The 12,454-nt window shown below is 40.0% G+C and overlaps 1 protein-coding gene across 2 annotated transcripts in view; it reads right to left on the bottom strand.

Moving 5' to 3' along the window:
* The window catches only part of SEPTIN7 (septin 7), a 123,056-nt gene that overhangs the window by 45,411 nt on the left and 65,191 nt on the right, over positions 1–12,454 (bottom strand). For both annotated transcript variants that reach the window (XM_074988102.1, XM_074988101.1), the window contains exons 4-6: positions 7,066–7,166; positions 6,031–6,165; positions 880–997 (exon numbers count right to left, since the gene is read on the bottom strand). In XM_074988102.1, the coding sequence (XP_074844203.1) occupies positions 880–997; positions 6,031–6,165; positions 7,066–7,166 (354 nt within the window). The remainder of the gene's footprint in view (positions 1–879; positions 998–6,030; positions 6,166–7,065; positions 7,167–12,454) is intronic.

A 12,454-nucleotide genomic window follows, 5' to 3' on the forward strand; every position in this document is an offset into this window, starting at 1 on the left:
ACTGCTTCCAGCAAAATGCCAACAAAATATAGAACATATTAACAGTAAGTAACACCACTCTGCTAAATAAAGTTCTACATCACAGAAATGCCACAAAACGGTATACGAGTCTGCTCTCCCACAGAGACTGGGAATGCCATTTCCTTTGCAATCCCAACCCAAATTTTTTCCCCACCATGCTGTCTTCCTAGCTTATTTTAATAAAATTGCCTTTTCAGAAGCTTTCACTGTTAAAATTGCACTAGCCACATTACAACAAAAGGAACTTCCCTCTTCATTTTCCCATTCTGTTTCTGCCTACTCTCTCCACAAGAGCAAATCAGGCCTCTGTGATGATTCGCTCTGTAGTCATAAAGGAGATGCATTAGTACATGAGAATAATTTTGCAGCCACATCTATATTACAACTCTGTCTTTAAATTTTAAATACTGGGGTTCTGATAGACATCCGAAAATTAAGTGTCATGCATAATGTCCTTTTTCTAGGTATTTGCTCTTCTTTAGTATTGATGGTTTCATGTACTGAATTTTTAACATTTCAATACAACTACTGAGCCTGGTAAAAAAGATAACTATAAAACAAGGTGTGAAATGCTATCTTGACTTCAAAAGCTCCCTTTCTTGTTTTCACTGTTAAAGATACAAACTCAGTGAACATATTTTACTGGTCAGGAATCCCACAGCACTTTTAATGTGTCTCCTTCAAGGAGAAGATTGTTCCATCAATATATTCAAAACTAGTCATATATGAGATATCAGTTTTTCAGCTTTGAGATATTGCTCCAGGGTTTCACCTTAAGTGTATGAAAAAATTAAACCTCATTAGCTTTATGGAAATCAAAGCAATAACTCAAGCTACACTATAAATTGTTCAACTCACCTGTTTTTTAAACTGTTGGCATTCCTCAGGTGTAAGTGTGTCTGCTTTGGCAATAAGTGGAATGATATTCACTTTTTCATGTAGGCGCTTCATAAACTCAATATCCAAAGGTTTAAGTCTGAAAAACAGCATTAGGGTGCTATAATTTAATTCTTTAAACACTGAACATTAGATCCCCTAAAAAATTACGCTCCGTTTTCCAAAGCATTTCTCAAGCTTAGCCTAAGAACAGCCATACTGAGTCAGAACTAAGGTCATCCTTCTAGCCTAGTACCTTGATTTCCAACAGAAGCCAATGCCAGAAGCACAGAAGAGAATGAACAGAACAGTCCTGTGGCTCACTCTAGAAAACAAACTCCCTTTGTTGAGGAGAAAACAACCAATTATATCCACTTCAATTTTCAGGCCTCATTTTAGGCTGCTCTCTCTAAATGTGGCACTCACATGCACCTCTGACAGAAAGCCTTTCCTGCACTTTGTAAATGCTGACTTAGTGTACGTAAAATGGATGAATGCACTCCTTTAACAGCAGAGTAGAAACAGAATATTGTTCACTTTAATGATCTGAGACTTTAAAAAAAAGTTGTGGAGACAAGCACTGGAATAACATTGAACATTTGTGCAAATGTGTTATGTGGGCCCTAATTTCTTGAAAATGCTACAGAAAAGTATCCACTGGAGCATGAACTCCAAACCTGTTCATTTTAAAGGGTTGAAAATTATTTTTTAAAGGATAAAACTGAAGTTATTTTTTCTAATAAGACTGAAAAGCCACAGCTTCAACAAAAAGGAAAAAGCAAGCCTCCTTACATAGCACTACCAAAAATATTCACAGGTGACATTTAGAAATACACTTTACTCCAAACCTGTACCCCTCAATGGGGAGACCACCAACTGATACGTAATGTGGACAATATCAAATTCATTTCATTTGTTTCTCTGTGCCTGATAAAGCCATCATAAAAATTAAAATAATGCAAAAAGACAACTTTGCTAATAATGGTGATGTGACATCAGACAATTCACTAACTTGTCTTGCATTTCTGTTTGGAGTAAAGCAGTTCTGTTGTACAAAAGTTGCAAGGTTTTCCCCAGGGCCCTAAAAGATATCAGTCTCTCTATACTTTATTCTCATGCATTCTTATTTTTATTATTGCAGGAATTTATTAATGCCCCCTACCATTCTTTAAACCAAAAGATGTAAGTAATCTAAATACCCTGAAACTGAAATGTTACCTACTGGTTGGGATGCACCTAAACCTTCCACCAATCCTGTGAAACAACTTCCAGCTCCCCATACAGGTGATTGTGAAAGCATTTAAAAACTGTTTTGAATCAGCATGTGAAAAAAATCCAGATGGGATGTCCTGTGAAGCAGTTAACCTTGTCAAGCATACTTTTCCAACTTCCTAACTGCTGAGATTACTACCCTCCAAGTAACAAAAAAGCAGTCTTGTAGCACTTACAAAATTATTTATTAGGTGATGAGCTTTCATGGGAGAGACCCACTTCTTCAGAAGTACTTGGTTTCTCCCACAACAGCTTCCCACCTAATTTTGTAAGTGCTACAGGACTGCTTGTTTGTTTTGCGAAGATACAGACTACCACAGTTAACTCTCCGTGACTACCCTCCATGCAGTCAGCCTTTGTGGTCACCATATCTCAAAAAAGATATATTGGAATTGGCAAAGGTTCAGAAAAGGGCAACAAAAATTATTCGAATTATGGAACAGCTTCCATATGGAGTGATTAATAAGAAGACTGGGACTTATTAAAACACAGTCAACCCGTGGAACTCTTGCCAGAGGATGTTGTGAAGGCCAAGACTATGACAACATTTAAAAGAGAACTAGATAAATTCAAGGAGGATAAGTCCATCAGTGGCCTTGAGCCAGACTGGACAGGAATGGTGTCTCTAGCCACTGTTTGCCAGAGGCTCAGAATGGGTGATGGGGGAATGAATCACTTGATTACACGTTCTTTTCATTCTCTTTGACATTGGCCACTGATGACAGATGTGATACTGGCTTAGATGGACCTTTGGTTTGACCCCATATATCTGTTCCTAAATTTGATATGACTTATCTAGAACACAATCCGATAAGGAAGTCATTCCCTAGCTCTATATAAATAAATTTCATGGAGCAGCAGTTTTCCCAAGGACCTGACCTCCATTCAGAACCTGTCAAGGCTACCCCTATAGTCTAAGGCAGGGATTCCCAAGCTTTTTGGGGTTCCTCCCCCTCACTCCTCTTTAACACTGTCCCTTCCATGCTGGAGTCAGGAGCAGGAGCATGCCTTCTTGGGGGATGGATGGAAGAACAAAGACAGTGGTAAAGAGGGGTGGATCTGCAGACAGGAACTGAGGCTGCAACTGGGTTGCAGCCTCAGCTGCGCCAAAGTTAAGAGCTGAGACCACACAGAAGGCCTAGGGTGAAGTGGGGATTGGTGTCTGGGGTCAGGAATAAAAACACAGCAAGGCTGGACCAGAGCTTGGTGTGGAGCTGTGAAGAGGGGGGTGTGGGTGTGTGAAGATTGGGGGTTGGGCTGGAAGCAGATCCAGGACCTGGAAGCAGAGACCACCTGGGTGCACCAGGGTCTTCTGCCCCTGCCACCCCCCACTGATGTTCTTCCATGCCCCCCCCCCCCCCCCCCCAGTTAAAGGACCTCTGGTGTAAGAGTTAAATTATATTCACTTCTGTTTCTCCCTTAACAATCTTGCTTCCCTCCAACAAAAGCTATCTTGCAGTGCTGTCCATTCCCTTTGGCCTAGAGAGCAATAGCTCAAACTCAGTCTGTTCTCCTGCCTGTCAACAACGCAAGGCCTCTACTATTATTTATTTGGCGAAAAGTATGAACTGCAAGTTTAAATTTAAATGTCTTTTTATAATTATAAATGGTTCCCAATTCAAATAGAGATGAATTTAATTCAATATTCTGAAAAGAACTTAGTGTCAAATGTCTGCAATAAGCTGCACATTTTTCACCTAAATAATTGCTTGATAAAGTAGAATACTCAGCTTAAGTAAATAGGGAATAGAGTTTGTTGCTTTCATTGATTTTAGGTTCTGTGCTTTGATATTCTGGTATTTTACATATCCCGTGTATTTGACGAATGCAGGGCTGGGGAATTATCACAAAATACCTACCCCTTCAAAACTATTACACTAACATTATTAGTCCAAGAATGTATCTTGGAAAAATGCTACTCAGATTTATATAAAATGTACAGATACAATAAAAAAATCTATACTGCATTAGACCGGGTCAGTGAAAACTAATCCTACAGCTGAGAATTCTGTTCCGCTTTCATGCTGATTATATTACCTGACGTGCCAAAACAATTAACAAGACTGGCAGTTGCATGAAGAGGTCCACTATGAGTGGATTTATTCACATTTTTTCACTTAAAGCAGCTGTGAAACTGGATTCAAATCAGCAAAAAGCCATATACATTTCAACTCATCTTGTACTTTTAAAGTATATGAGAAACAGATTGTTCCTCTAGACAAATATTGGAATCTCGTTTGTTTAATGGTATCGATCCCAGAAGGGCTTGTAAAGGCTGAAATTTTCTAAAACACTATAGATTTATAAGTATTTACAGCTATAATCCAATAAAATCCCGTGGAAAGTTACTTAGCACTAGCTACTGTAGATGGGGAGTTCAGTGTTAACTTCTCTGCTATAGTTTAAAAAAAATAAAAACAATTTCCATTAAGCAACATAAATGATGCATAGTTAGTTTGTCAATAAAAGCTATTTGGCAATGTGAGCCCATTACTACATGTGCTGGCCAAAAGCTCCAAATTTAACACAAATCTGAAGGGAGGAATATTGAAGCAGAGAGGGATCCCATTACTTCATCTGCTGTTGTAAAACAAAAATATTCAAGCTATCACTCTCAAAAATAAAAAGTGAAGGGATAATGCTAGGATGTTTCCTATGACAGAGAGCCAATGTTTGTTTTTACCAATATTCTGAAAGCGCATTTTAGTTTCACATTACTTCTACGTTCTTTAAATTCTTGTGCTTTCCATTGACAATGAAGTTCTTAGTGACCAAAGAGAGAGCACATACATACAAGAAGTCATTAAGCTGTTCAAATAAATTTGAGGGGGTTTCTACTACTTGTCCTTTACTTAAGCCATATGTAACTCAGCACAATGGAAAAACAGTACAGCTTACATTTCTAGCTACCTTATTTGAAATCAGTTCTGTTCTGTAGCATACAACAGGACACACGACAATACTGCCTATGTGGCTAAGTTTTAACAAACGACAATCTGGTCACAGGGTAAGAGAAAAGTTATAACCACCATTAATTTCCTAATAGTAAAACTGTTTAAAATGAAGTGTCTTCGCACATTTGATTTTACACACTAAACATAACTTTAAAATGCTTCTTTTTTCCCCCATTTCTAGTTTTTCAAAGAACAAATTTAAGCAGAGAAAGTATTTTACAGATTAAATCAAAGGTGTAATACCACAATAAATTGCTGTACATTTTGGATTTCAGATTAACATGACCCAAGATCAAGTACTTAAATGCAATTTTCTCTCTTCCCCACTAGAGAGAAGTGTGACTAAGTTAAAAGTGAGCTGGAGTGAATGAAATCTTCCATAATAGTGAAATCTGCAAATTAAAGCAGAATTTCAGCAACAAGAATTTTCAGCTTGCTGAACAAAACCCATATGGATCCCAGTATAAATATATGTGAAATTTGAATGACTGGAACATGTATATTTCCCCTGCCTTTTGAGTTATTTTAGTTCAAAAAAGTTGAAATTTTGTTGGCAGAACTGAGTGTAACTTCCACAATTCACTTTTTTTAATAAATTGCTTGATAATACTGAAATGGCATTGGGAAAATGAAAGACAAACCAATATTCACAAATGGGATAAACTGACAAAAAAAATTTTTTTGTAAATATTGTATTTCTTGGTATTCTGAATTACTACAAGTCTAGTTTGCTAATGTTTGACACGCCAAATTAAATTACTCCATGATACTAAACGGCCTGCAGTTCATGTTGAATAATCCTGACCTGGAATTTTGCCCCCCTCCCCGCCCTTTTTTTTGGAATGCTGAAGTGCATTTGAGATAAAATTAGGGTCAAAAGGCACATTAAAATACCAAACATACTAACCCATGTCCTGAAGGAGCAATGAAGTATAAACAACACTGCACCCTGTTATCTGGCATCTGGCGTCGATTCACACGAGATTCCGCATTCAGGTAGTCTTCAAATTTACTGTCAATGTAGTCAATAACAGGCTGCCAACTACAGAGTGTACATAAACAAAAGCCTGTAAGACCAGTTATACATAGCATATATACATACATACACACACATCAATTTCTGTGATATATATACACACACACAGTCTGCTAAAAACAGTAAACAAGTACAATATTGCTAGCATATCTGACTTTTTAAATAGTGCAAAATTTAAATGCGGGACGCTACCTGAAATGTATTCTATACTACTATAATATAACAAAGCTCTTCTTTTAACTTGAAATATTAACGAATGTTTTGCTGAATCCTAGAATTTAAAATTAGATTAAGACCTGTTTTTAAAGTCAACAGTATTTCGAGCTGTAATTATGCACATGGCACATATCTATGAAACGCTAGTACAATGTTAAACTAAAAGACTAAGTACTGTACACGGAAAAATGGAAAATAAAATTACATATTTTTAAAGACCATTCAACTCAGACAAATAAGCATCACAGCTTTAAGAAAGCAGTGCGGGTGTCCACTGAAAAGTCCTTTAAACACAGCTATCCATTCTGTATTATACTGAACATGTAAGAACAGCAGTAACTAAAGGAGTACACTTTACGTGATGTCAAAGAATTATAATCATTTGACGTCACAGAAATAAATAATTTTCAACACTGATAAAGCAGAAAAGGCTGACGATTCCCTTCACTTTAGCGCTAGTTAGAGAGAATCTGAAAGGATTTTAACCAAATTGAAATTGAAACAGGCAACCCAACTTTTAAAGTAACATTTCTGGTTAATAGAGGAAATACTGCCAATACAAAACAATAAAAGTTTAAACATAACCCTCGTGAATGAAAAGGCAAACTGGCATCTTTATAGTTAGTTTTGTTACTAACTGATCACTAGGACAAGTCATTCCAATTTATTGTAGGATAAAGTAATTCTTACCAATTGCTATTATCCACTGCATCTCCAAATCCTGGCGTGTCAACTATTGTGAGTAGCAACTGAACACCACCTTCTTTGATTAAAACTTTTGACTGTTCAACCTACAAGATTCCAAGTTATTAATGCTCATATAGCCCGTATAATACAATATTTATTTTTAAGTATTTTAATGAAAAAACCTGAAGACAATGTCTCTAGATAGCTAATTAGAGTATAAATTGTACATCAACAAGACATGGTAAACTTGACAACTCAAAACACAAGCAGCAAAGACCCATGCTGCTTATGTCATCTGACTTTATTTATGATTTAAGACATAGTGAGGACAGTTGGATACTATTAATGTTATAAAATACTTTTGTAAAAATATGTGCCGAGGACCTTAATATTTTCATTAGCTTATGGTATTTAATATTTTCACTGGTTGGCAACATTATTTTAATGAGTTCAAATTTTAAGCAGTTTTAGAACTCAGAAGAACAAAATGATCAATACTGAGAATTTAGCAAAAGGATTACAAGGCTTGCACTGCCCATGCAACAAGTTGCAGTAACTCTGTATACACCCATATATTCTTACACCCATACATGTCAATAATCATATTAAGAGAAATTATTCTAACATTATTCCTTTAAAAGGAAGTGACAATTCCTTTTTAAAAATGTATAAACCCTGAGATCCTTATTATTTCTATACATTTTGTTTAAAAATATAATTGTTTTAATAGAGTTCATTTGGTAAAGATCAGTCCCAGAATATGAAATCTTCCTTTGTAAATGCTTAGGATTTTATTTTTCAGTTTTAAAAGCAAATAAGCTCTTCTCTGTCCTTTTCCTAAAAACAGGTATTGATTCTTATAAGTAAGAGAAAGCTGTGGTAGTACTATCAAAACAATAAAGCAGTAAAGTAACACTTTAAAGACTAACAAAATAATTTATTAGGTGAGCTTTCATGGGACAGACCCACTTCTTCACACCATAGCCATACCAGAACAGAATCAATATTTAAGGCATAGAGAACCAAAAATAGTAATCAAGGTTGACAAATCAGAAAAAAATGATCAAGGTGAGCAAATCAGAGAGCGGGGGGGCGGGGGGGAGGGCGAGAGTCAAGAATTAGATGAAGCCAAGTACGCAAAGGAGCCCCTGAAAATTTGCATCCCAGTTCAAACCACATGTTAATGTGTCGAATTTCAATATGAAAGAGTTCAGCAGTCTCTCTTTCCAAAGCAGTAGGAAAAATCTTCTTCAATAAGACACAAACTCTTAAGTCATTAACAGAATGGCCCACTCCATTAAAATGTAGACTAACTGGTTTGTGGATCAGGAGTGTTTTGATGTCTGTTTTGTGCCCATTAACTCTTTGTCTGAAAGAGTTTGAAGTCTGTCCAATATACAAAGCATTTGGGCATTGTTGGCACATGATGGCATATATGATGTTAGTTGAGGAACATGAGAATTTGCCCATGATTCTGTGACTAACCTGGTTAGGTCTAATGATGGTATCGCCAGAACAGATATGTGGACAAAGCTGGCAGCGTGCTTTGTTGCAAGGAAAAGTCCCAGACTTCAAACTCCCTCAGACAAAGAGCCAAGGGGTCAAAACAGACATCAACACACTCCTGATCCACAAACCAGTTAGTCTACATTTTCATGAAAACAAAAAAGCAGTCAAGTAGCAGTTTAAAGACTAGCAAAATGGTTTATTAGGTGAGCTTTCGTGGGACAGACCCACTTTGTCAGACCCTAGCCAGACCAGAACAGACTCAATATTTAAGGCACAGAGAACCAAAAACAGTAAGCAAGGAGGACAAATCAGAAAAAGATAATCAAGGTGAGCAAATCAGAGAGTGGAGGGGTGGGGGGGGGGGAAGGTCAAGAATTAGATTGAGCCAAGTCTTAATCACTATAGGGGCTCGTCTGCATACTTGGCTCAATCTAATTGTTGACCTTCCCCCCCCCACCCCTCCACTCTCTGATTTGCTCACCTTGATCATTTTTTTCTGATTTGTTAACCTTGATTACTATTTTTGGTTCTCTATGCCTTAAATATTGAGTCTGTTCTGGTCTGGCTATGGTCTGAAGAAGTGGATCCGTCCCACAAAAGCTCACCTAATAAATTTTGTCAGTTTTTAAAGTGCTACTTTACGGCTTTTTTGTTTTGATTCTTATAAGTGTTCTTTTCTTGGGCATAGAACACACTTGGCTTTCTAAAAATGGAGCTGGAGTTAGCTTACCAACATCTGCTCTGCAGTGTCATCCTATCAAGCTTTGGTTATGTATACACAAAGACCCTCATCCCACCATGAAGTTATCAGTACTAGCCACCAATTATCACGCTAAAATGTGGGCTCCTTTCTCATGAAGGCTAACTGAGGTTTGGTTTTGTCGAAGGAGACAAGATATTTGTCTTGAACAGGGGTCCACAACCTTTGGCTCTCTGCCCTGCTGGTGGGCCACAAGACATTTTGCTTACATAGCCCACCTGCAGGCACAGACTTCTGCAACTCTCAATGGCCACAATTAGTCATTTGCAACCAATGAAAACTGTAGGAAGCAGTGTGGACACCAGTGGAATACCACTTTCACAAGAGCCTCAATAACAGACATGACTGAAAGCCCCAAGTTTTACAAATAATTTCATTTACTTGGATGGGCTTCCTGACCAATTACAGTAAAATCTCTATGATTCAGAACCCCTGAGAAGTGGGGGTGCTGGATAATCAAATGTACCATATGGTGGAGCAGGATTGGTGGCCCTGCAGCAGCCAGCCCTGGCCAGGTAACTGGTCCCTCAGCAGCCAGCCCCAGCATGCCGGTTAACACAATGTGACGGTTATCCGGGTGCTGGATAAGAGGAAGTTAGTCACTTTGTACAGTAACTATGGGTTTTCGAGATGTGTCCCCATAGGGCTCCACTCTGGGTGTCGGTACATCCTCTCGCCAGTGCTCAGATTCTTCCGTAGCCCATGGTTTCCCATTCTGTGCATGCGCAGAAGTGCCTCCTTGTCCTCTCTGGTACATGCACAGCGTGGACTCCTCCGTTCCCTCTCTACCTTACAATTAGAGCAGGACGCTCCAAAGTAGGAAAAGGAGGAAGGGTAGTGGAGCACCCATGGGGGGACACATCTTGAAAAACCATTGTTACTGCAGAAGATGAGTAACCTTCTCTTCTTCTTTGAGTAGCATCTCCACAGGTGCTCCACTCTGGGTGACTATAAAGCAGAAGTCACAGAATGGAGGTGGGTTTGGAGCTCAGTCACTACCACAGGAGACAACACAGCTTGGCCCACTTGGAGAGAAGATGGGATGGTAGACGAGAGAGCACAGTGCCAAGCAAACGTGTTACTGGAGGACCATGTGGCCACTCTACAAATGTCTGTGAGAGGTACATTCTTGAAGAAGGAAATAGTGGAAGACATGGCCTGGGTTGACTGGGCTGCAATGGCACCTGGAAGCTCCCTACAATGCACTGCACAAAGAGTGTGGATACAAGAGGAAACCCATTTCAAAACATCTCTGGGATCAGACAGATAGGCCTTTGGACCATTCCATGAAGGAGAGAAAAAGCTGGGGGGGGGGGGGGGGGGGGGAGGAGACTTGTGCCACAGCTTCATATGGTTGACATAGAAAGCCAAAGCCCAATGGACATCCAACATGTGCCAAGCTGCATGCGCTGGTTCAGAATGTGCTTCAGAGAAAACGCAGAAAAGTGGATTAGTTCATTTTTGTGAAATGACAATGCAACTTTGGGTAGAAGCATGGGTGAGGCCTCAAGGTAACTACCTTTCGTATAGATGGTGTAGAGAGGCTCAGCCATTCGGGCAGCTAGCTCCATGATGCACCTAGCTGATGTGATCACCCTGAAAAATGAGACCTTCATACACAGGTGAAGCCAGGAGCACATAGTCAAGGGCTTGAAGGGTGGCTTCATAAGACAGTGAAGGCACATGGTTAAGGTCCCACATAGGAAATTGGGAGCGGACTGACGAGAAAACGTTCTGAAGGCCTGTCAAAAAGCATTTGGTGATAGTATGGGCTAGGAACAAAAGTCTCTCTTCGGGTTGGTGAAATACCCAGACTGTACTAGGAGTTAGGCCTAACTTCTGCAGATGCAAGAGATAATCCAAGAAGATGGGTAAAGGTGTGGTGTGAGGAGGCATGGAATGATGGAAGTCCACCCAGTGAGAAACTGCTGCCATTTATAAAGGTAAGACTTGCGTGTTGATTCTTGTCTACTATTGGCAAGGATTCTCCTTACTCCCTCAATACATATGGTCTCAGCATCAAGAAGCCATGAAGGAAACACGTGTGGAAGTGCAATTTGAGGGGACTGAGATGCAGAGTGTGGCCAAAATCCTGAGACAGAAAGTTGTGGCAAAGAGGAAATGGAGGACCCGCTATTGATATCCAAAAGAGATAAGGGTACCACATCTGCCTCGGCCATGCCAGAGCTACTATGATAACAAGGGCTTTGTCTTGTCTGATCTTGAGTAGCACCTTGTGGAGAAGCAGGAGCAAGTTCCCTTTGTGGAGGGAATGCAAACAGCAGAGGTGCATCCCACATGTTAGTAAAGGCATCCGCTGAGGGAGTGCCTCCCAAGCCCCCCTCTGGAACAGTACCAGGGACATTTTCTATTGGTTCTGGTGACGAACAGATCTATGTGAGGGAGGCCCCACAACTGAAATAGCTGGTTGAGGGAGACAATGTTGATTTCCCATTCGTGATGATTGGTGAACATACAACTGAGGGCATCGGCCATCACGTTGAGTACTCCAGGGAGATACGTAGCTACAGGACTGATGTGGTGCTGGATCCACCACGTCCACACCCTTATGACTTCCACATAAAGACGGTGAACAAACTCCCCATTGGCAGTTGACGTATTTTATATGAAAGCAGTGCTGTCAGTAAGGACGTTGACCGACTTACCAGCCAGTAGCCACTGGAAGTGTCTGACAGCATAGCAGGCTGCTCAAAGTTCTAACAGATCCACGTGAAATGTTTGTTAGGTGAATGACCACCTGCCCTGTACCATATGACGAACAAACCGCACTCCCCAGCCAGAGAGAGAGGTGTCTGTGGTGAGAGCGACCTACAGTGGTGGTTGCTAAAATAGCATGCCAGTGAGAATGGTACCCGGACATTTCCTCCACTCAAGAGAAGCAAGAACCCATGGATGTACAGACACCGACTTGGAAAGAGAGGCATAGCATGAGCCCAGCCGTGACTGAAGGCAGTGCATGTGAAGCCTTGCTAGTCTGACCACCTGAGTGGTGGCAGCCATATGGCCCAGTAATGCTAGGCAGGTGTGGACCACAGTAGTAGGGGACAGGCACACTGCCTAAATGAGGTTGCACAGAGTACAGTAAGGTCTCAGAGTACGCAA

This window comes from Carettochelys insculpta, chromosome 2 (assembly GCF_033958435.1).
Source record: "Carettochelys insculpta isolate YL-2023 chromosome 2, ASM3395843v1, whole genome shotgun sequence".
Classification (NCBI taxonomy): domain Eukaryota; kingdom Metazoa; phylum Chordata; order Testudines; family Carettochelyidae; genus Carettochelys; species Carettochelys insculpta.